At 40.8% G+C, this 23717-nt stretch overlaps 2 protein-coding genes across 3 annotated transcripts in view; both read left to right on the forward strand.

Moving 5' to 3' along the window:
* abca7 (ATP-binding cassette, sub-family A (ABC1), member 7) overlaps positions 1-7874 on the forward strand; it is a 51067-nt gene extending 43193 nt beyond the window's left edge. Inside the window, exons 43-51 of one of the 2 annotated variants that reach the window (XM_030049022.1) lie at positions 1398-1460; positions 2009-2115; positions 2427-2568; positions 3486-3620; positions 4825-4928; positions 5156-5248; positions 5367-5616; positions 6346-6887; positions 6944-7874. In XM_030049022.1, coding sequence (XP_029904882.1) covers positions 1398-1460; positions 2009-2115; positions 2427-2568; positions 3486-3620; positions 4825-4928; positions 5156-5248; positions 5367-5616; positions 6346-6861 — 1410 coding nt within the window. In that variant the 3' untranslated portion in view covers positions 6862-6887; positions 6944-7874. Of the gene's footprint in view, positions 1-1397; positions 1461-2008; positions 2116-2426; positions 2569-3485; positions 3621-4824; positions 4929-5155; positions 5249-5366; positions 5617-6345 lie in introns of both variants that reach the window. The other variant, XM_030049023.1, reaches the window with a different exon arrangement.
* Positions 7875-15164: 7290 nt separating this feature from the next.
* Positions 15165-23251, forward strand: r3hdm4 (R3H domain containing 4). The gene is made up of 8 exons (XM_030050080.1): positions 15165-15358; positions 16944-17101; positions 17266-17387; positions 17653-17767; positions 17854-17939; positions 18333-18418; positions 19865-19920; positions 20373-23251. The coding sequence occupies exons 1-8, from the start codon at positions 15315-15317 to the stop codon at positions 20474-20476; spliced, it is 771 nt and encodes a 256-aa protein (XP_029905940.1). The 5' UTR covers positions 15165-15314; the 3' UTR covers positions 20477-23251.
* Positions 23252-23717: the final 466 nt, after the last annotated feature.

The raw sequence follows: 23717 nt of genomic DNA on the forward strand, positions 1-23717 counted from the left end.
CAGGCGGGCTGACGGGCTGTAGTGACACTGACACGCCCACATCTCCGCACAAAACCTGCACATGCTGCTGCTGCAACGCCTGATCCTGTGTGAATGCGGCTTATCTAAACCCCACACCCAAATCTCTGTGAAACCTGTGAATGGTGAAAAGTCGAGTGCCTGGATTTTGATGGCAGGTGACGGTGTGAAGTAGGTTAGTTTAAAACTGAATTGGAATCACGCCAAGTATGCCACATGCATTTCATCATGTCACCTAAAGTCATCGAGGTTTCCCAGGACCACCATTAGCCTGCAGGCCATACTTTAAGAATGCCTGGTGTAATGATTTTTGAAATGATGAAAATGCAGGAACATTGGTAAATGCCACAGCATGTTTGACATTTGAATCTTTTTTAAGGGACAATACCAGTGATTTAGAATGTTTGGCCCATTTAATACAATTTACCCACATTACCCACATTATAATACCAACTTTTCAAATTTTCAAATTTCATTTTTATTTGTAACACCCATTGTACAATGTTCTGCTTCTTTGTCTAACAAAGTCATCACTCTTCATAAGCCACAGGACTGATACTGTTTGCTGTGTAAAGCAAACATTTCCACAGGGACTCTTTTCCCTGGCAGAGGGAGCGTTTCACCCCACCCAGTTTCAGCTCATCAAAACTCAACAGTGCTGCTTCTTTTAGGAAAACTAATTTGGAGGACTGTATTACGGTGATGGAATACTGGTGTGAAGACAATCTGAAGTCTCTGAAAGTTTATTTCCATATCATAGTGGAATGAATGGAAACCCATGGCTAGATAAAAGGGATGAAAAATGATATTGGAGTTCTAAAAAATAGTATGCTAAACTGGCAAAATCTCCAGGATGGTCCTGTAATATAAAAAAATAACAATTCTAACCGTCTACTGAAAACACAAGCATTGCTGCTGCAGTTGCCTCACATAACCACATGATCCCTGCAAAGGCAAACAAATCAACATGCTGCCAGAAAATTCTTACACCAGACACTGAACCCCTCATCACTTTGGATAAAAGCATCAGCTGAATGGCTGCAAAAATGCTAGAAGAAATTGTCTGGCATGTCAGTTGCTAAGCTAACTAAAACAAACTCAAAATTTTATGGAAATCGTCCCAAAAATTTTCCCAAATGAAACAAATGGTGCTGTTTTTTAACAGTTGTGTTTTTGCGTTATTATAATCTGCTACCACACTTTATTTGGCAGTGATGTGCAGAATATCAGTGAGAAAATCTTCACACAGCAGCATCTTGTTCATTTTTTGTTTGACATGTGCCTCATTTTTCCACTGCTGATGGTGGTAGAGACTTGCTCTGAATTCCCTCTTGTGATTGGCTGGTTGTCTCTATAACAGGCCACTTTATGTTTTGCAGGTGTATAAAGCTGGCAGGAAGCCAGCAGTGGATCGGCTCTGCCTGGGGATTCCCCGTGGGGAGGTGAGAGATTCACACAGCACATCCAACCCTCTCCCTGTCTTTAACACTCCAGAAAACACAGACACACCGCCTGATGTCTTCTTCTCTCTAAGTTACGTCCAGAAATTGCTGCTTCAGTTACAGTTGGAAACACAATCAGCAAGCACAATTTCACTGTGTTGTTACACTTTTTACACTGATGTTACACTCTGAAAAAATGTGAAAAAAAGTGATATCATAAAATTTTAAAAACTGTCTGACTTGTACAGTTGTATTATTCTGATTAATAAATGTAGAATAAAAATATAGAATTTAATTTGGGGAATATCATTTATCCAGAGAAATTTGAAAAAAAAAAAAAAAAAAAAAAGCAATTTCTGCGATAAAGGCAACTGTCACTTTAAGTTTAGCAACTACTGCTGCTGCTGTCGAGGACAAAAAGATGTCTGATATATTTCACCACAGTTTTTACCAGTTGTGGTGTCTTTTCAACAAAGCAATCATTGACTCAGGTTGGTGTATGTGTGGGTGTAAATGCAGCATGCTGTTGTTGTACCTCTGTCCTGCAGTGTTTCGGCCTGCTGGGGGTGAACGGAGCGGGGAAGACCTCAACGTTTCGCATGCTGACGGGAGACACGCCCATCACGTACGGGGAGGCCTTTCTCAACCACCACAGGTACAAACCTCACCTGCCACCCACTGCTGACTTAGTTCAAATTTGACTGTTACAGTGGCTTTGTCTCATTTGTTTCACATGACCTGATGGAAGTAGCTCTTGAGCTGTTTTTATGTGAGCACATGGCTTGGATGTTAGGGGCAGTGGCCTGGGTTTGCATCCAGCCTCTCTCCACTGTGGCTGTCTACTAAAGCAGAAATGGTCAAAAAATGAATCAATCAATCAATCAATCAGTAAAGTTCCCTACTAGCCCGTACTAGCCTGATAGTACAAATACTGTATCTGTAAGTATCTGTTCCTGTGCTTGTCAGTGTTTTGACAGAGATGGAGCGGGTCCACCAGCTGATGGGTTACTGTCCCCAGTTTGACGCCATCAGTGACCTGCTGACAGGCCAGGAACACCTGGAGCTGTACGCACGCTTGCGGGGGGTGCCAGAGGACTCAGTGGCCAAGGTATCATAAAGGAAGGCCTTACTCAAAAAATGTCAACATCATTGATTGGACCTGACTTATGAGGAGGAAATGAAATCAATCACTTTGCTCTCCTAGTAAATTTGTTATGCAGTTAAGCTGAAATACATACAACAAACTAAATACAGCACCACAACAAAAGGCATCAAAGAGACATTAAAAGCATCATGAGAAGAAACCAGGCAGGTCACAAGTCATCAAATTAAGTTTCCAAAACTAAAACATTGTTAGCCATGTTCAGTGCAGATTGAGAGAATGAATTGCAACAGGGATTAAAGGATAGAGAGAGACCTGGTTACCACAAGTATATTTCTGCTGGAGAGACACGATTACTTTCTTTGTAAACCCTCAATCAAATTCCTGAAAAGCTTTTTAATTGTGTACATGTGAAAGAAAATAGACAATGAAAGTTACTTAATGAACACCATAAATGCAGGAAGCACAGCATCTATTCTGCCTGACGTTTGAAGAGTGTTAAATGAACGTATGTCAGCATTATCTCTGTTGAACATACAAAGACACAAAATACACATCTGCCACAGCCTGCTTCACTCAGTAGTCCAGCTGCAGAGTGGTGAAACACTGTTGCTGCCACTCACCAAGCTTTTGGACCCATTTCTGTCTGGAGCGGCGGGGCAAAGCTCAGGGAAGTCGGTGAGTGCAGCAGTCCAGAGCATTTCAGCGGCTCCAACAGTCCAGGACACGTCAGGGGTGGAGAGGGGAGTTCTGATTACTCACTTAGCACTGCATGTAAACAGGTTGTTAAATAATCAGAGTAGAGCAGCACATTTAAACACGTTATCCAATTTCCTGCCTTAAACTGGTTACCCACAATAATCTTGTCACCTGTGTGCATGTGAATGTAGTGATGGTGATGGAGTTCCTTTGTTCTGTCCCAGGTGGCCCAGTGGGGGGTGAAGAAACTGGGGCTGACCCAGTATGCTGACAGGGAGGCTGGAGGCTATAGTGGAGGCAACAAGAGGAAACTCTCCACCGCCATCTCCCTCATCGGGGCTCCGCCTATTATCTTCCTCGTAAGGATCCAACTCAGTCACCAGACTGCTGGAGAGCAACTTCTCAGATTATTTGTGAAATGAATCCAGTTAAACTTGGGGATTTTCTTATTCAGTATTATTCTTGACTTCTGTCTTCAACAAGATTTGGGAGTTCCTAATTAAGTAATATCACACCAGAGGGACTGCTATTATACTGAATATCAGTCTGTAATTCAATCATAGGCACGAGGCTGCTGGCCAGGTGCCGAAGATAATCACTGCCAAAGATAATTACTGACCCTCTGACAACATGTTAGCAAATTATCCATAGTGTAGCGTTGCTGTAGAGCTCACTTACTAAAAACCTAAACTTTGGAGGTGATGCCATTAGCTTCACATCAGATTGAAATGCTTTGCTAGCCCTCACCTCTTTTGGTATAACATTTTATTGGTAAAATAATCTGCTGCAAAAGGGAGGATTTATATAACGCTTCAAAATTGGCATGCCATGCTAACAAGCTAGCGGTGACTGTTACTCTGTTTGTTGAATCTAGTGGAAAATAACAGATGCAGTGGGTCAAAGAGGCAATCAAACGGGGGCAGGAGGAATAAAAACTGAGTTTGTGTTTTCATTGGATTGCTGCATTCTTAAATTTTAATCTGTCCCTGGTAAAACCGCTGGTTTGACTCAGGAGAAACCAACCTATACGCCTCTCTCTATATAGAACTTCAAATTTTCACAGTTTTGTAATGATTTTGACACCCACTGATGACTATAAAAATGTTTTAATGAAAAATACCCATTTTAGTTTACCATCCCTTTATCACCAAGGTTCAAACAAGGTTGAAACTGTTGAGAACAGTTTCTTACCCTCTAGAGATACAGCCAATTTGATCCTGTTACCACTTATCACCAGGAGAGAGTAGGGAGGTGGATGAACTGTTTTCTCCAAATTACTGTGGCACATTTCAATGGTTTGTCTCTATAACTGAAAATATATTATTATTTTTTTGTTTCTTAAGCATGTGTGGAAATAGAGGCTGCATGTTAAGAGTGAATTCTGTCGGTTTGTGGTGCCATACTTTTGGTTGAGTTTATTGGTAATGTTATTTTGAGTTAACGTACACTGACCTTAGTTGATATTCCCATTCACAACAATCATTCATGTTTGCTAGTAAAATATACAAGTACCCTAACTCATGCTTCACCAGATGTGTTTTTGATTGTTTTAATTCTTGTTAGGATGAGCCCACCACTGGGATGGACCCAAAAGCCAAAAGGTTTCTTTGGAACTGCATCCTCAGTGTCACCAAGGAGGGAAGGGCTGTAGTTCTCACCTCCCACAGGTAGGGGGAGATTATGTTAACTGGTCCACATCCATCCAGAGACTGCCAAGAATGCACTAAGGCTGCTACTGCTACTGCTACTGGGTATCAATCTAATATAAAGCTAAAACATATCAAGTAGAGTAAAATTCCTCAAAGAGCTTTTGGAGTGCATCTACTCAGTGATGAGTTTCCTTCAGTGTATAAATGTTGGTGTTTTTTCTCCTGACCTCCATCTGGACTGTCAGCATGGAGGAATGTGAGGCTCTCTGCACCAGAATGGCCATCATGGTCAATGGCAGGTTCCAGTGCCTGGGATCAGTGCAGCACCTCAAGAACAGGTAACTGCACTCCACACTAGGGTAGCTTATATCAGTGAGGTCAGTCAGTTTCAACATTATGCTCTTAATGTAACAGCTCATTCAGTACCACTGAATGACCTCCTCCTTTGTCGTTCAGGTTCGGTGACGGCTACACCATCATTCTTCGTCTGATGGACAATAAGTCTCCCGAGGACTCCTGCCCCATCGACACCTATATCAGGAACTCCTTCCCTGGCATTGAGCTGAAGGAGCGCCACCAGAACGTGCTGCAGTACCAACTGCCCTCATACAGCTGCTGCCTGGCTCGTGTCTTTGATGTGCTGGCCAACAACTTTGAGGAGCTGGGCATCATCGACTACTCAGTTTCACAGACAACCCTGGACCAGGTGAGGCCAGTAAAGCAACTGGGATTAAGAGGTTTTACTTTTGTAATAGCTACTGGATGACTCACTCCAGGAACGCTTTATTGCAGCAAACTACAGGTTGAACAATTTGTTGAGCGACACAGGTAAACACAAATTTCTGTAGAAACTTTAAGATTATATCACAAACCTCCCAGCAGCCACATCTGGTTTTATAATCGAGGTTTGGTGGAGAATAAACCGTTTGCGCATAATATAATATAATTCTAATAATATAATAATCATATGAAAATCAGCTTAGAGAAAGAGAAGTAGCTGAAAAAGGTTGTTGAGCAGTGGCTGGTAATGTTGTAAATAAAAGTGAATAGCTTGCTAAGGTAGATTTGTCTACAGCCCTAGTTTCTACTTCAAAACACGGTTAACATGAACACATGGTTAGTTAGATAATAAACCAGCAGGCTAATTTAACAAACCAACTGATACTGACTTTAACATACAGCTAAAAGCCATCATCAGGACAGATTTGTTAGCAACAACACAATGATGGTTAACTGGTGATTGCATTTGTCAATGAACTACAAATGTCCCCAGATTTGGTCCCAAAAATCTGGTCACCTTACGCCAGAGGATGTCACGTCTCCTGAAAGCCCTCAATAGCGATCACAAAAAATCACTATTATGGTTAGACTGTAATCTCAACACTGATAAAGCTCATGTTACCCACATGACACTGGATCCCGTTTATCTTTATAGGTGTTTGTGAACTTTGCCAAGGAGCAGACCGACGATGACCAGCTAACAAATGTGATTGTCAGCAACGGGACGGTTCAGACCAACCAGGCTGTCCTGCCCACCCGAACTGCCCCACCTACTACACAACCACCACCATCAGTCAAACCAATTCCGCCAAGCAAGGCTCCACTGTCTGACAAGTCATCTCACGGCAAACAAACAAAAGAGGGTAAAGCGAAAAAGGCAAAATCCAACAAGGGCAAGTCCAGTGAGGGCAAATCTAGAGAGGACGGGGTCACGGGGGAAACAGACGGCAGCATGGCAATGAGCAGTATGCCTCAACCACAGGACAGGTCCCAGCAGAAGCCTGAGATGAGAATGGTGGGTAGTGACGAGTCTAATAGTAGTAGCAGTGGTGTTAAGGCAGAAACCAGTCAGTCTTCAGCTAATGGGTCCAAACAAAATGGGGAGAGCTCTAGTAAGGATCCTGCTGCTCTCTTCATGGTAAGCAGCAACACACAGGACAGTAAGATGTGAAGTGAACTGGTGCAGTATGAGCAGAGGAAGCATGATGGATAGACCAACTTCAGTTTGAACAAGTTACAAGTTGTGTCCACTTGAACATCACTTGTTGCTCCTGTACTAGGGAGATCAGGTCAATCCTGATCTGATCTGGAGTCCACCAGCATGTGGACAACAGAAAGACAAAGATCAAAAATCAAATTGAAATTGAGTCGAGAGGTTGTCATATCACCTCCTCTGAGGAAAGAAAACAACAGCTGTCACTATTGAAGTATAGGTTTGGTGCCTTGTTCACCCTCCAGTAGATTTATAGTTTAATGTCCTTTACACATGGTTACAAATCCTGTGTTTTGTCATTTGTACCTCTATCTCAACAATAGCCATGTAAGTTGGAAGTATATTTATTTATTCTCCAAGAATGTTATGCAAGGCGCAATGTACAAAGAAAAGGTGGCGTCCCTCAGGGCTCAATCGTCAGACCTCTCAAAATCTCTACTTCTCCATTTTGCATAAAGCACTTTAAAGAAGAGAATGCTGCACATGCTGTACCCTAACCTGTGACATTATTCCTTTTGCTGTTTGGGTCAACCAAATTATATGAAGCAAAATGTAGCTTGTGACATGTATCAGAAAGAATTTGAAGAGTTATGCCTTGGCTACACTGAACATGTAACGTACACAGACCAATGGCGGAGCAGATGTGCCGTGGAATGAATCTTTTTACTGGCTCCACCTGCAGCGCATGTACATAACAGGGTTGTGTGATGAGTCATATGCAAAACAAAATGGTGAACACTCATTTTGGGATTGTGTGGGATTGAGTCTGCAGTTTTTGGACTCAGCACAGTGCTGTGAAACTTCCACCTTTTTACAGAGTTTGTGTGATATGTGAACATCTACAGACTACAGCACTGAGTGTAATGAATGAAGTTACCAAGCAACTGCCAGCTGGTACTGGCAAAATAAATGCCCACAGGGTGAGCAAAGCAAGAGTCATTTCCTTTGTACCAGTAGATTAATTAAAAAAATAGACACTTGATGACCCATTTCTGTGAAAAAGGGCTGCACACACTTTGCATAAAAAATATAAATGGAAGACTGGTCTATTTTTACATCTGTAGTGCAGATCTCTGCAGCGCATACGCACCACTTTCATGCTGCTCTCACACCTGATTCACTGATTAGTGGAAGCGTAGCGTTGCAGCATCTGCTCCACAAACAGTCTGCATACGTTATGTGTTCGGTGTAGCCAAGGATTTATATTCTACAGTAATATATATCCGTCAGGAGGAAGAATACGCATCAGCTGAAGTTCATTATTGAATATCTCCCATTCAATAATGAACTTTCAGTAACAGTTTACAATAAGAGTACAACAATTAACGTTAGTTAATGTTAGTTAATGCCGTAATGGTTAATTAACTGTTAGTTAATGATTATTATGGCATTTACTAATGTTAATAATATCTACAATAACCCTTAAATAACATAGAAATTAATACCTTAGCATGAACAGCATTAGTACATGATTCTTAGACACATTAGTTAACGGTTAGTTAACTGTTACTTAATGTTTATTACCTGTTACTTAATGTTTATTACGGCATTAACTAACGTTAATTGTTGTACTCTTATTGTAAAGTGTTACCGAACTTTCTAAGTGTTATCATTTTGTCATTAAATTATTAACTATTATCCATTACAATGTAAAATCACCATTTATTTAATTTTATATAATTTGCAGAATCACATTTAAAACGGTGGATGTCTCATTTTGAAACAAAGCTTCTGCCTGCTGTTTACTCTTTTTTATTATTTATTTCTCTATGCATCCTATTTAGATGTATGGAATTTTGCATGCAGGTTTCCCACACAGGTCTGGGAAGTCTGGAAGATCTCTTTGGTAAATGTCAAGGCATTTATTCGTTTGGAAAATACACATAAATTGATCAATTGTTGAGTCCTGGTTGACAGATATGACTACACATTTGTCGTTGTAGAATATTATTTACCATTTTTTTGTAGTTGTCACGTGTGATGTGGACTAGTCATATTGGCCAGGATTGATCAGTGTACTTTATATTGAACGCAGTATTGGCCCTCAACCAAAATATTCAAATCCAGTCCAAAAATTGAAGAGCACCTACAGCCCAAACCCCACTTTCTCAGAGGGTTTGGGGGTTTAGTAACTCTTTTAAGTCTTTAAAAAAAAAGAGCTGGATGGAATTTTGAAATGGAGAATTTAGTAAAACAGGCTGTAAACACCAGAGTCCATGACACTGCCTTTGGTTGATGGTTGTTTTTGTATTTATTTTTTATCTGTTTTTAATTAGACTCATGATTTGTTTTTTAACCAAAAATGTCATATTTGACTGTATTTCCAAAGCAGGTTGTTACTGCATTGAAATGCACAAGTATTTCATTGTTCCAGTTGTAATTATAGGCATGAGTCGAATATATATGAGGAGGGTTTCATTCCAAAATGATGCCTATGCATGATAATAAGAATGTAACTTGAAATTTATTATTGAACATTATCAGGGGGAAAAGGCAGAAATTATTAGTAACACCAGCTGCATCAAGAAAAGTTGGTCAAAATAGTGGAGCTCTAATTTTGGAATGAAACTCTGCTGGTGAATGGTCTTATGGTATTATGCTTGAAAATTTGTACTTGAACATGGGTAGGTTATTTATCTGTGCACATACTATGATATGTATATATTGAAAATAAGCTAGCATATGGAAAAAGGGTAAATATCTGTTTATCCTTTGCTCTAAAATGAATAAAAATATACTGTTAATATACTGTATCCTTTTTTTTTTTAAATTAACATATTGTCTATGTAGTCCATTTTTCATGAATCACTGTAGCGTGTTGGAAGTCATTTTGAGGAGGAGTGGGGCTTTGGCCGCCGGGCAGATCGGAGGGAGCCTCGTCTGTCTGGTGACGCTGCGTCCTCCCGCTGACACAGCTGCTGTCTCGTCCCTGTTCAAAGTCAACACAGAAGGACAGTTACTGGAATATTTTCTGAAAGCACGATTGAGCTTTGGCACCGTGTTTGGTTGTATAGTTCGCTGGGCGTTATGAGTCCACATGTGCTGCCCAAGGCTGCTAATCTAAAATACTGTATTTGTGTCTCTGCATTCACTTCCATAGAAAAACAGCTCCCAAAATAACACTTTGAGCACATAAATGAACATGAACAAAGCAGATTATGCCAATATATACATGTGTGTGTGTAAAAAGAAAATTCAGTACTCTTTCTCGCTGTATTTACACTTATTTATGAAAGTATTTCAGGTTGTTTCTTCATGGCACAAGGTTACCATGCAGAAGTTTCCTGCCGACTGGATCTACTTTCCAATTCAAATAGGAAAATAACACGAAAAGAAACATTTAATTTCTTCACAAAATGGGAACTGGCACTTGTTTTTTATATTGTTAAGTCTGTGTTCATTTATGAGCTAAAAGTGTTATTTTGGGAGCTGTTTTCCGCACTGTGGAAGTGAACGGAGAGATACAAATATGTGCAAGCTGGAAACGTACACACACAAGCTACAGTAAGGGCAGGTGCTGAGCCGAAAAGCAGCAAACAATGAAACAAACAAACGGCTCACACACTGCAGGGCTCCAGGTTGGCCCAGTTTATTGCACCAAAACACTGTGACGTTTCCAGCAAATCATCAGTTTTTGGCTCACTTATAATAACAGTCTGAACCCGTCAGTGGAAAAAACAAGCATAATCTGCATAATGTGACCTACATTTTACCCCACAAGGTGTAAAAATAGGGCTCAGGTTGAAAAATACCACAATTATCCTTTAATTTCCAATTTTTCGGATAAAGTTCAGCATTTGTTCTAGATGCAAAGAATCGATGTTGCTGTGCTCTCTGTCCCCACATCACATGAGCACCCTGGACCTCAGCAAGTGAAGTTACCCACTGGAGTTGCTCATGATCTGTATTTGCACACAGTTTGAGAAGATTGAGAGCGCATACATTTATGAATAAATGTTTCTGCTTCTGTGTGTAAAGCCGTGCCATGAAGCATGTGCTTTTTAAAAATCCTCACGATCCTCTGCTTTTATTGTTGTAGCTGCGAGCTGTGAGATTCCATTTTGAAGTCTTACTCTGCTCTGTGATCTCCCTGCTGCCTGGCTCTCCTCTCTCTCACACGCCGCACAGTTTCAGACATGAGGGGATGAATATGATGTCCTTCGTCGGCGCCCCTCCTCTTCCTCGCCAGCCTCCCTGTGACCGTCCGCAGCAGAGCGTCCAGACTTGACAGGGAGATGTCAGGGAGACGGAACTCAGGAGACCTCTGTGTTGGAAACAAGATGGGATTGAAAAGTGATGTCATCTCTTTATCTGTTTCTTCATCAATATCTAGCTGGCATTAAATCATACAACAATAAAGGGACAGTTCACCAATTTTGGAAAAAAAAAATTACACTATTTCACCTGTCTCCGAATTGCTATGTAGGACATAATCATCGTTACTGAGTGCTGGTGCTGGATACTCCAAATTCTCCAAATAATTTTTATGTTAACTGGGGGGAAGTCCAGCTCAATGGCAGGAGGCTAACAGTTAGCATTTGGAGCATCCAGCCAGTATCCAGCACTCAGTAACAATGAGAGGAAGATAGACCCACTACTGTCCTACAGAACAGAGAGGCGGGAAGTGACATAATATCACTTTAAAAAAAAAAAAAAACGGGTGAACTATCCCTTTAAAACTGACAGCAAGAGTAGGCTACTTCTACAAAGCAATTTCAGACAATCACAGTAATTGTGTATTGTTCTCAACAATCAACCACTTGTTAATCCCTTTAATCCCTTCTCCCACGTTCAACCTTTAGCTTGCCTCTGCCTCTCCATGTGATGGCTTTGCTGTAGTCTCTCTGAATTAAAATCCTTCCACTGAAGTGCAAAGTTTTCCCACCATCAGTGATGCTCAGTTCACCATAAAAAAGCCGAAGCCCTCAACATGAGAGCCAAATCCAACTCTGCAGTCTAGATGCTTTCCCCTGTTTCTAACACTCTAACTGTGCAACTGCTTGGCAAAAAATTAAGCACTTCCAGAACTAGCTGAGCTGAAAGTCCAAGTGTGAGGCCACAGAACAAGTTTTTCACATTTTTTCAAGAGTCACAGACAACGCTGGTTAGCATTATTTAGTTTTTTAGTTTTTTTTATTTTTTAGAAAATGAGGTACTCTACTAAACATAACCCAGCATAGAAATGGACAGATCTGAAAAGTTGCAATGTCTCAGAAAGTTTTGTATTTCCGCCTCTCAAGGAAATCAATCTGGAGCATTTTCTTAACATTCTACATTTAGTATTTAGGCGATTTTTTTTTTGTTTCAAACGCAGCTTTTTCTTTCCATTTTGACCTTCTGTCTGCATTAAAATGGCGTCTTCCTGAAAACATAACATATGTGCAGAGGGTTAATAGAGTCCAGTAGTAACAGCTCCAGAGGCCAGCCTGGCTAGGAGTTAACATATGAACCCACTTTATGGCCCTGAACATGAGGCTCAACCTGTGGAACCTCAGTTGCATCTGTATGGAGGAGGATTGATATGAATTCACAACTTTTTCTTTCTGTTTTTGACCTTCTGTCCACACAAAAATGTTGTTATCTGGGTTTTGGGAATTTTTTTTTAAAACCTCATGTTCCTTTTGTGGTGTGGATGGGTGTGTGGACTGAGATATTTTCAAAAACTACCTTGTGGTTAAAAACAAGCAAACAAACAAAAAAAAAACATAAATAAAGTTTTCTTTTTGTCTCTGTTGACAAGGCTTTAATGCCCCTGTGACCGAATCAGAAATACTGCTACTTGATCTTATTTTCTTGGTGTTCCTTACACATTTAGAGTTCAGCAGATTGCTTATCCAAGGCCTGCTGTCCTGCTCTTGGCCTCTTGGGAGTGACACGTTGTGTTCACAGTCTTGAGTTGCTGTACTGGAAGCAGCCATTGCGGCGTGGCCAGGTAACCTGATGGGAGGCAGGTGTGTGTGGTGCCTCGTGGTCTGTGAACAGCCAAAATGCCCAGCAGTCGGTTGGGTTCGAGCTCCCAGTGGCGGTAATAACAGAGGCTTCAGCGGCTGAGTGTCTGTATGAAAATCACTTGGACTGTGTTTGACTTGCTGCTCTTCAGATTCGCTGCTGCTCGGCTCACTTGTGCTGCTGACTTCTGGTGCCTCTTCATCCAAACAGCCACTGTCCCCCTCTGCATCCTCGTCTTCTTCACTCTCTTCTTCCTCCTCCTCTTCTAAAGGTGCCTTGGCTGCAGCCAGAACAGGCATTAGGTTCACACACAGCCTCATGATGTTCCCCGACTCCTCACATGTAGTAAAGACCGAGACTGAAGTGGACCTGCCATCTGCTATGGTAACTTTACAGTCCTTTGATTTGAAACCATTCCTCCTGGGACAGGATCTCATCCTGTCACCCTGGACCGCTGCATCAGCACCTGCGACTGACAACTCCGCTCTTATGTCCCTTGTCCTCTCCTTCTTCTTCTTCCCCATTTCAGCAGCTGCATAAACACCCATCAACAGCAGGCTTTCCTTTGAAACTGACCAAACAGCTCCCAAAAATATCCAACTTAAACATGAGTTACCCAATTTCCCTTTGGAGATCCATACAGTATTTCTGATTTCTGATTAAACAAAGTGAATCCAGGCTATAATCCAAGAAAAACACTTTCTCCCAGTCAGATCACACAGTAAGTTGCCATTCTCTCCTGCAGCAGTGAGTCAAACTCAGAACAATAAAGCGACTATGTGACAAGCCTATTAAACTGGCTGTTATGGTAACGTGCACACACACTCTCCAGCCAAAGCCAATGACTAGTAAAAGGGATGTTCTTTCAGAAGGCATCAGAGCAGGGATACGCTTTCATGACTGAAACCTCTTTAGGTTTAAGGGTCATAAACATGATGGAGGTGGCAGAGCCTTTATTTTTTCTGCAGGTATGACAGGCATTTCTTTGATGAGGTATGCCAAAGATTGTCTATTGACAAGAAGGATCACTGGATAGTAGAGAAAAAAACTCTCACCCACATTCAAGTGTTAGCACAGATGGCAAACATGACATGAATCCTGTGATGGCAGCAGGGTCATCAAAATCCAAATTTCAGCGCAGAGTCCAACCAATGCAATCAATAACAAAAAACAGCCAATTTCTGTTGCAGTTGTTTGAGATTGATTAGGATTGTGTTTTGGACGTGGATGTTCTGATGTATTACACAGCCCTTAAGTTTTGTAAAAATGTCCTGTTTTTTTAACTATATTGCCAACAGCTGTTTTCCAAAAAAAAAAAAATTCACTTCCAAATCAGATAAATAGCCCTGCATTCACTTTCATGTGACAGAATAAGACAAATGATAAGCAAACATAGCCGTCCTGCAGCTTAAAGCAAAACTGAACTTTGGTAGAGTGTCGGGTTGCTTAGTTAAATGTCCTCATTAGAATATTGTATTTCTATCTCTCCATTCACTTCCATAGTAAAGCAGCTCCCAAAATAATACTTTTAGCACATGAACAAACACAAATAAAGCAGTTAGGCCAATAAAACACAACACTCTACAAGTTAAGTTTTGCTTTAACAAGCTAATTTAAAGCTGCAACTTGCAAAATCTGTTTGTTTCCTTCTCACTTCCTCCCTCTGTCATACAACTGCATAACTGTAAAAAAAAAAAAAACGATGAAAAGAATTATGTGGAAAAAAAACACGGTGTCTCAGAATCAGCTTTATTGGCCAAGTATGCATTCACATACAAGGAATTTGACTCTGGTAAACTTTGCTCTCTCTTAATTTACATAAATGAAATAAAAAAAGAGAAAACAGGAAAAGGGCGATAAAATAAACAAGTAGACAAGTAAACAGTGCAAATAGACAAGTAAACAGTGCAAAAAGAAAAGTAGACAGTGCAAATAGATGTAAATTAAATAACAAAAGAGAAAACAGACAGGGTGAGAAAAAAATAAACAAGTAAACAAACAAACCACTATAACTCAGTGGTCATTTCTGTGAAAACCCTTTAAACTCAGCAGACCAAAATGTAGAACAAGAAACACTAGTTTTCCCACTTGTTTATAAGACAAAAGATCTCATTGTTTTATCATTTGTTTTGCAAATTCTTCATGTGCCATGAGTGTGAGAGCGTGGCTGCTTGGAGGAGGCCAGGCTGTCGTCAGTCACCTGGAAACACGGGCAGAGTGAGAGCTCTTGATTCCGCCCCTCTCTGTGAGTGAGAGCGAGCCTCGGTCTGGAGCCACGGGAGGGGTTTTGTTTGGTTGCCGTGGTTCCGCCCACTTCCCAGCTAGCACGAAGCTAGCTAGAGCCCAGCTAAGCTACAAATACACTGATTTAACTTTTGTTTTGGTCGCGGCGACACGGTTTTTCTGCACGTTTCCAAAAGACCTGAAAAGTGGGCTCTCTCCAGTTGACTCGCTGACGTAAAATGGTTGTTTTGACAAATAGCAACAATGAAGAACAGGATTATATGTGAGTTAAAATAACAAGTCTGCAGCCACATAACGCTGACGTTGGCCAGCAACTCGATTTAAATAGCTAGCGTTAGTGTTGCGGCTTGACTTTCAACTTGAAGTAGCGTTAGCTGAGTCGAAAAGCTAGCTAGTTACCTCGCAAAGAAATTATCTGGTTAGCGTTAACTCGCCGGTGCTAATTGGTTAGCGATACTTGTGAAGGCAGTATTAGCCCTATGCCCTTCGTAGCCTCGTAGCTGCCAGCTAGCCAGTCTGCTAACTGCATTGTTTTATACTGGTCGTACCTGTCCACATTTTAGCTTGTTAATTTACGATTAGCATTAACTGATAAGATATTAACTGCTGGAAATGATAAGATAGCTTATCATTTCCAGCAGTCCATATTATTCGCAAAATATGCTACTGTGTATTTTGTCTGTGTGAAAGGGTTGGATGAAGTTGCAGCAGTGGGGGAATGTAACGTTAGTATCTGTCTGAAAATACATGAACCTCTTAGCTGCCATGGTGCACATATGTTGATGTTAGAGGGGGAAATGTGTAGAATATTGTTCCGACTTAAACGAGACCCAGGTTACAAAACCTAGCCCGTAACAAGCCAGCTGTATTCCTGCCAGAGGCTAAAAATGGCATCGGCAGAGCAAGCTGGCTGGCCACTCACAGGCAGAGGATGGGACTGGGGCGGGACTTAATATGAAACCCACTAACCCACTTCTGAGGCAGATACTAAAGCTCCTGGGATGGCACATCTGCAGCCTGGGCGCTCTCATGTGCCTTTTGCAAGTGCTGCAGAGCTAGCCCACACTGAGAGTCAGCTCTGTGTCAAACAGTGTGTGGTGTTTGTTGTGTTGTTTAGTGGTGTTGGTGTGTAACAGGAATATTTACTGGTGGTTTGGCTCTGACCTGCAGCTTCCTTATCAGTGGTTGCATGTAGTGATACTAGTGATAGAGAAAAACACTTCATATAAACAGCCATTGGTGATGTACTTTGCACTTCCGGGTCCATTTGGTAGTTTGGATTGGGTTTGGGTTCTGACAGCAGAAATGTTTCAGTGCTAGAAAACATAAATGGTAAATGTCAGGTTTTGGTGTCACAATCAAAGAGCAAGGGCTTCTTTCTAGAGCTGCCATTTTGCACTGTTGTTAAACAATCATACAGGGAGAAATCCATCTCGTAAGAGGACAGAGACCCATTTCTCCACCACAGAATCAGGAAATAGATCATAATGCAATGCAACCACAGGACACTGAGCTTTGAGTGAGAGTGTGGCTCTCCCTTTTTCATCAAAAGAAAAACACTCCAATGACACAGAAAACCCCAAACTGGATGATCACACTTTGATGTTATTTCTACACCCATGCACCCACTTTTGTTTGAACGCAGCAAGTTCACACCCCCTCTGTGGTGGATGTTGAAAAGGCATTCTGAGAAATATAGTTAAACACTTTTTGAAGAACATGTAAGCAGGTGCAACAAAAATCATGACACTTGACCAGAGATTAAACCTGTGGGGTGTGTTGAACATCACAGATTGAGGATGCACAGCTGTTCATGTGATAAATTGTCGTGTGCCCTGTTTTCCCAGCCTGATAGAGGAGCGTAAATGCACCTCCCTCCCTAGCTCCCCCGCCAAGCGAGTGTCTCCCACCAAGAAGAAGCAGTTCTTCATCAACCAAGCCATCCGCAACTCTGACCTCACACCCCGAGCCAAAGGCAAAAAGAGTCTCCGCCGGCAGGAGAACAGTAAGCGTTCCTCTCATTTTCACCTGACCAGTTGTCACGTAGCAAAAAAATTATCATAAAAGTGTGTGTGTGTGTCTTCTTCTCATATACCGTGTCATATTTTAGCACCTGCTTGGTAGGATTTGACACTCTTGTCCTTCTCTCCTCCCTCCTCATCAAAACAGCGCGCTTCCTCGCCAATCTTCTTGAGCGAGACGAGTGCTCCAAAGATGACCTGGAAGTTTGCAGTAACCCAGCCATCCCGTCCATTTTCACTGAGGCCTGTACCAATGGAAACTATGTAGAGGTAAGCTCGAAACATGCTGTCACTAAAGAGCATGTAGGCCTAACCATGATATTCTGGTGCTGTGAAAAAGAAGTTGAAAGTCTTTATTTGAAAGTTCTACATTATGTCAGTTTCTATAGTGCTGTGAAACGCCGCTAAAGCCAGTAAGCAGCAAGTTTTATATAGCAGCTGTGATGGAGGACATGATGTCGAATCTGTAAGCACAGCAAGAAACATGCACTCGTATTTCTGCCAAGTGCTACTGGTCATTGTTTTTGTCTTCCAGCCATGGAATGACTTTATGAATCGCTCTGGCGAGGAGCAGGAAAAGCTGCTGTCCCTGCTGGAGGAAGAGGCCAGGAAGAAAAGCACCGACCGGATCCTCAAAGACCACAGGAATGGTGAGAGTCCAACAGTCGCAACGTGTCAGGTCGTCCCTGTTTTAATAAGCTGGATGCTCACAAGTGACTCACTCATCTGTCCACAGTAAATCCTGCCTTCACTGCTCAAGACTGCTTCCAGAGAATTGACCGAAGGCTGCGGGCCACTCTGAAGCGGAAACAAATCCCTATGGTCAGTCATTGCTGTGCCTGCTTTGAGGCTCCACATCCCAGTCTGTGGAAGTGTCAAGTGAATTCATTATGGCTTCACATTAACATTCAAGGCATTTGTAGCGCGTCTGCAAAAAACTACAGTATCTTAAAATATATTATCTAAACTCCAGGCATTAAAAGGTCTCGGTAACAGATTAAAATATAATACTATTCAAGCCTCAAGTTCAGTGTGACAGGTCTTTAAGATGCTGCGCTTTCTTGATGAAGAGTAATGCCAAACAATCTTGAATTTTCTTGTAGTATAAAGGAATACACCAAGTTGGCATGGCTGTTGTTCCTCTTCCCGCTTGGCCTCCGTGCCACCTACTGCTGTTGTGTCTCATCCATCTTTTTAACATTTGGCTCCTCACAGGGGACCCTGGAAGTGCTTGAGGAAAGCCTTCTGAGCTTCTTCCACGCTCAGCCTCACTCAGTTTACACCACCAACCTCGGCAGCAGGTATAAATCTCATGTAGCTTTTCTCGAATGTTACACTTAAATAGATGCACCTTTACATGTTAGCACGTACCCCCCAAGGTTTTTTTTAGAAAGCCTAAAATAAATATCCTGAAGGTGATAGCTGCAGGATTTTTATGTAAAAGATGTGTGAATTCCTGTAAAGTGCAGGTATTTATTTTCACCATAAAAAAATATTGAAGACTGTTTCATGTTTTCCAGTTTTGAGAGGTCTGAAATGAGGGTTCTGTTTTTTTTGCCAGTAGCCACAACGTTTCAACTGATATGGCACTGAGCCAAGGGTACAGCGTTGAAAACACACACCCACACCACTTCAAAGGAATCCTTGTCTTCATATCTATGTGGTGAAAAACAAAATACATTTGAAGTTTTTGCTAACGAGCAAAGCAAGACATTGTACAGAATAGTCTAGGACATAACTCAATGGACTCTAATCTGATTAAAAAAAAAAAACTTTATATACATCTTTATATCCCGAGTAAAGCAATACTTTCAGTGGTAGGAGGTCACAAATTGCCACTGTTTGACAAATAAATTACTATTGGAAATACTGTGAGAGAAGGATAACATATTGAACAAGGTACATGTTCTAGCAGGTGAGCTACAGGGGCACCGCCAGTGTTGCAGAATTTCTCAGTAAATTCATTACTCACCAGGAAAGACTCACCCCTTGGTGATGAGCTGTCTGGTCTCGCTTATCTCCACCACGATCACACATATAAGTGCGATGCGAGCCTCGCACGCCCTTGACGAGGGGAAACCTATCCAGCTCACCCCAGACCCACAAGATGGGGGTAAAACTTTCAGAAAATCTCAGAATCTTGTATCTATCACCTTTCATTTCCTGATCATTAAATGAAGACAAGGAAGGCAAAAGTCTTTGAGCTCTTGAAATATTTTTGTGACCGTAAAATAGTCATCTAAGAGCAAAATGTTCGGAAGGGAAATGCATGTGGAGAGTCAGACGTTTTTTACTAGAAGAGTGAATCTTGTGTGAATCAGTGTTTCCTGTTTTGTGTGTGTGTGTTGGACACGTTTCCCCTCTCATGTGAAACCGCATAACCCAATATATTATAAATATCAAACTAGATATGGCTTAGCAGGAGATGTGGTTGTGAGGCTCCAACTGAGAGGTGCTAATTATGTGTTTCCCTGGAAAAACCTGTCTAGAATAAATTCAAGTTAAATGATTGTTTCAGGGAAATTGGGCCATCGCAGGCAATAGAACACAGCAAATGAAAATAGGATGTGAATAAGAACAGATCATACAAGGGGCAGTGATAAGATAAAACTTGATTGATTCCTGTGGGGACACTGTGTCATTGCTGCAGCAAAAGTAATATGACGCTTTCTCGTTTTGAATCCAGGTGATGATTTCTGTGACTGGAGTTTAAAGTCATGTCTCTGTTGTTTTTGTCTGTGGTTCAGCTTTGAAAGGCTGCTGCTCCACGCCATCTGCCAGTACATGGACCTCGTCTCTGCAAGTGAGTGTGAATACATTTCTGCATATTAGACAACAAATATATTTGTTTGTCCATATGTCAGGGCAGTATTGCCTTTTGTTAAAAATCAGATGTCAGCCAGTCAATGCCATCCGCCTCTAATGTAATGCAGATACTCACTGATCATAGCTGCTGAGCAACAGGCTGGAAAACCACACAGGACATTTGATTTCTTGCTAAATTACATTTATTTAATTGGTTGGATGTGTTATGCGTCTACATGGTTGTGAAATATCCTTATGAGTTGCTCTGTGCTTCCCCCCGGGCTGCCTTCAAAAACCCATACTGGTACCTAATATGCATTGGAGAGTTTCATTTATGAGCAAAATGTTTCCAGTTTAAATAAAAGTATTTGCACAGCCTGGTTAGAGTTGAAGAGCCATCCTGATAAGTGACAGTTACATGAGAGTGATAATAGTCTGTTTGGCCCTCAGGTACCGACTGTAATGGGGCTCGTCAAACTGAAGTAGTGAACAAACAGGAGGAGTTCATGCCTCCCAGTCCTCTGCTGTCTGCCTACCTTGAACAGATGAGCTGAGAGGAGGACTTGATGCCCTCCACCCACCCAGCCACCACAACCAGGTCCTGTAGGTGGAGGCTCTGCACGCTGTAGATAGGTGTACAGTCTCTAACGGAACATCTTTAAAGTCTGTAATGCCCAACAGTTTTCGTCTGGTCTTGCCAGCAGAGCAGGTTTTAAGAAACCTGCCTGCCTCCTTTTTCTCTGGCTTCCCTTCAAAGGTGAATTTCCCATTCATTTTTCTCTATGGGCATTTCAGAAAACACCAATGTAACAACTTTTGGACTTTGAATGAGCCCCACTTGAGCTCATCAGACTGGATTTGGAAAAAAGTACTGTATGATCGACCAATATTAATTTTTTTCAGGGCTGATAGTAATCCAGGACAGTGATGAGTGATATTCAGCGCTAATCAAAATCAAAATTAAAAGTATTAGAAATGTCAGCATAAACCTTGGTTTAATTAATACTTTTTAAATTTAATTTAATTAACATTATGTGTGTTTAAAAAAAAAAGCCAACAAATTATAAAAAAAATTACAACAGAAAATGAGTTCCAAAAAATCACCTGAAATTAAAAAAAAAAAAAAGACAAGGAAACTGTATTTATACTATTTATACTATACTATTAAAATTATATAAAGGACAGTTAATCAGATTTGTGTTTAAATGGTTTTAAAGCATTTAAATCCAGTAAAACTGAAAGAAAGGCAAGTAAGTAAAGGCAGCACACTAAAAACTGGCGTTTTGTCTTTCAATAAAACGAATGAAATAGAAATCCAGTAAAAAGGAAAATGAAAATTGTAACCATATTTACCATGTCCACTCAGATCTCAAAGTTCCAATACCAATGACTAAAAAATTTGGAATGTTGGCCCCGATAATAATTGTCCACTGGCCAATCCCTAAAAAATGGCATAGGAAAAACAAAGACAAGATTATAAGACTGCACATAGTAAGAGGCAGTGAACTACTGGTCCCATACACCATTGCAAGTGATGATTCTCTTTCCTTACAGCAAATGTGGAGTAGCTCCAGTTACTCCACATTACTTGGTGTGGCTGCCAACCACACACAGCGCTGGTGCAGGTGATGTTTCTATGGTAACAGTGACGTCTGATCAGTGCATCATGCTAAAACTTGTGGATAATGTAGTATTTTACAGGGACCTCAGGAATAAAACAAAACGAATTAGAAGTCAGATTGACTGGCAGCGTCTACAGGAACATATATAGCGATTTAACAGTCAGACATCAGATCATAAGTTGGCCCTACATCGTTTAAAATAAGAAAATGAATGGGAAATTGACTTTAGGAACCTGTTTCAACTCTATATTGCTAATGAGAAACTGTTTGTACGGAGGTAAGGCAAGCGTTAGAGATCCAGACAAGTCTGAAGGGCACACATCACTACCTGAAGGATTAGCCTGTAGGATTCGTGTAAAGTGACATGATAGTGAGACATGAATAGTAAAATCTCTGTATGCACAGTCAGGTTGCTTGTTGTTTTAGCTAAGGGGGTAGATGTTTTGTCTTTGCTCATGGGGTAAAAATAGCTTCTACATGTTGTGCTGGGGAAATAACATAACCCTTTGCCCACTTTCATGTATAAAAAGAGACCTTGGTGCTCTTCAGGTATGATTTTTGCATGATTTATTTTTGTGGGAAAGCTTTTTTTCTCCGTGTATGTATAATCTCTGCCAGCTTTCTCTTTACATCTGATCACAGATGCACTAAGTGTTACTTGAGTAATGGTCAATATTGATGAGAGACAAGTCTTAGATAATGATATATTGCATAGCTTGAGTCTTTAAAGCTGCTTGTTACCAAGTGTTTTTGAATTGAATGATATATTTGTTGCAACCAGCAAACAAAGCAAAGCTCACAGTTTACAGTTAATCCAACAACCACCACTTAGTTTCAAAAATGCAGTTTTACTGCCTGCTTCTCCTATACTGTATGTACAGTAGATGAATTGAACAAAAAGTAATGATGACATTATAGACATTTTGATGGCAAAACCTGCTGTGTTAAAACTCACAGGCACTTTTCATCTCAGTGTTTATGTCAACATTTACAACCCTGGACAAGCACTTATGCCTTATGAATGCATAAAAGAAGTTTTTACCACGTTTTAAGTACAGTTTTCTGTAGATAAATTTCTACCTTTGTACTGACTAGCTTTTGGAAACATCTATCCAGGTTATTTAAAAAAAAAGAAAAAAAAAAACCTTTTCTCCACAATTTCTTTTCTACTGTCGATGACGATGTGATGAAACTTGATCTCCCGGTGCATTTTGTCAACAACCAAAGTTTGTGCGCATGTTGTGTGGAAATCCAATATCTCAGGCTTTTGACTTCCCACTCTGAATGTCATGTTGTGATTTCACATGGTGTCATTTTCTGTGTAATTTATGCTTTTTTGAAGCGGAGCTTGATTTGATCATGTTGACCCCAGCATCTTGGGGTTCTGCCAACTTTTTACAACTTTCTAAATATTTGTTTGGGTTTAGTTGTGCTGTAAATATTGAGCTCAAATAATTGACGAGTGCCAACATTTAGATACAAAAACTGCAGCTGCAGAAGTAGTCCCTGAAAGCTTTATACACTAGACAGATGTTTCCTTGTGTATTTAAGGATGTGTGTGCATTGGTACCTATGAATAATTATAACTGCAACTGTTCAACAGTTTGAGGTATTTTTCCTCACGCCTCATTGTGTAATCCCTCAGAGTGCTGAAAGCCATGTCTGAAAAGACTATTTTGATTTGAATAAATGTCAGTTTAACTTTCACTGATCTTGTCTTCTAACTTTGTCAAATCTCAGACCAGCCAACCAGATGTTTGACATAAATATGAAATATCAACCAAGCATGTTGTCCACTTTTGATATCTTGGTATTTTCCTACTTGACTATAGCTCTTAACAGTCCAGAAAACATGACAGGACATTGATTTTCTTTGCTATACATTCTTACTGGTAAATTAACTGTTTATATAGAGGCAGCAATGTGTCGCAGAGATTCTTCTACCATTGAATGGGTTTGATGGGTCACTTTCCCTTAAAGAGCTGCCAACACTCAGACAAGATGAAAATTTTAGGGGGAACACTGAATACTTGTAATTTTTACTTTTAAACCTTTAGGATGGTTTCCTGGACAGAGATTAAATTAAAACAGGACAAGGTCCTAATAATGAAGAGCCAATTATGGCCTAAAAAGTGACTTGGACGACAAACAGAAGATGGATGTTATGTAAATT

Source organism: Myripristis murdjan, chromosome 4 (assembly GCF_902150065.1).
Source record: "Myripristis murdjan chromosome 4, fMyrMur1.1, whole genome shotgun sequence".
Taxonomy (NCBI): domain Eukaryota; kingdom Metazoa; phylum Chordata; class Actinopteri; order Holocentriformes; family Holocentridae; genus Myripristis; species Myripristis murdjan.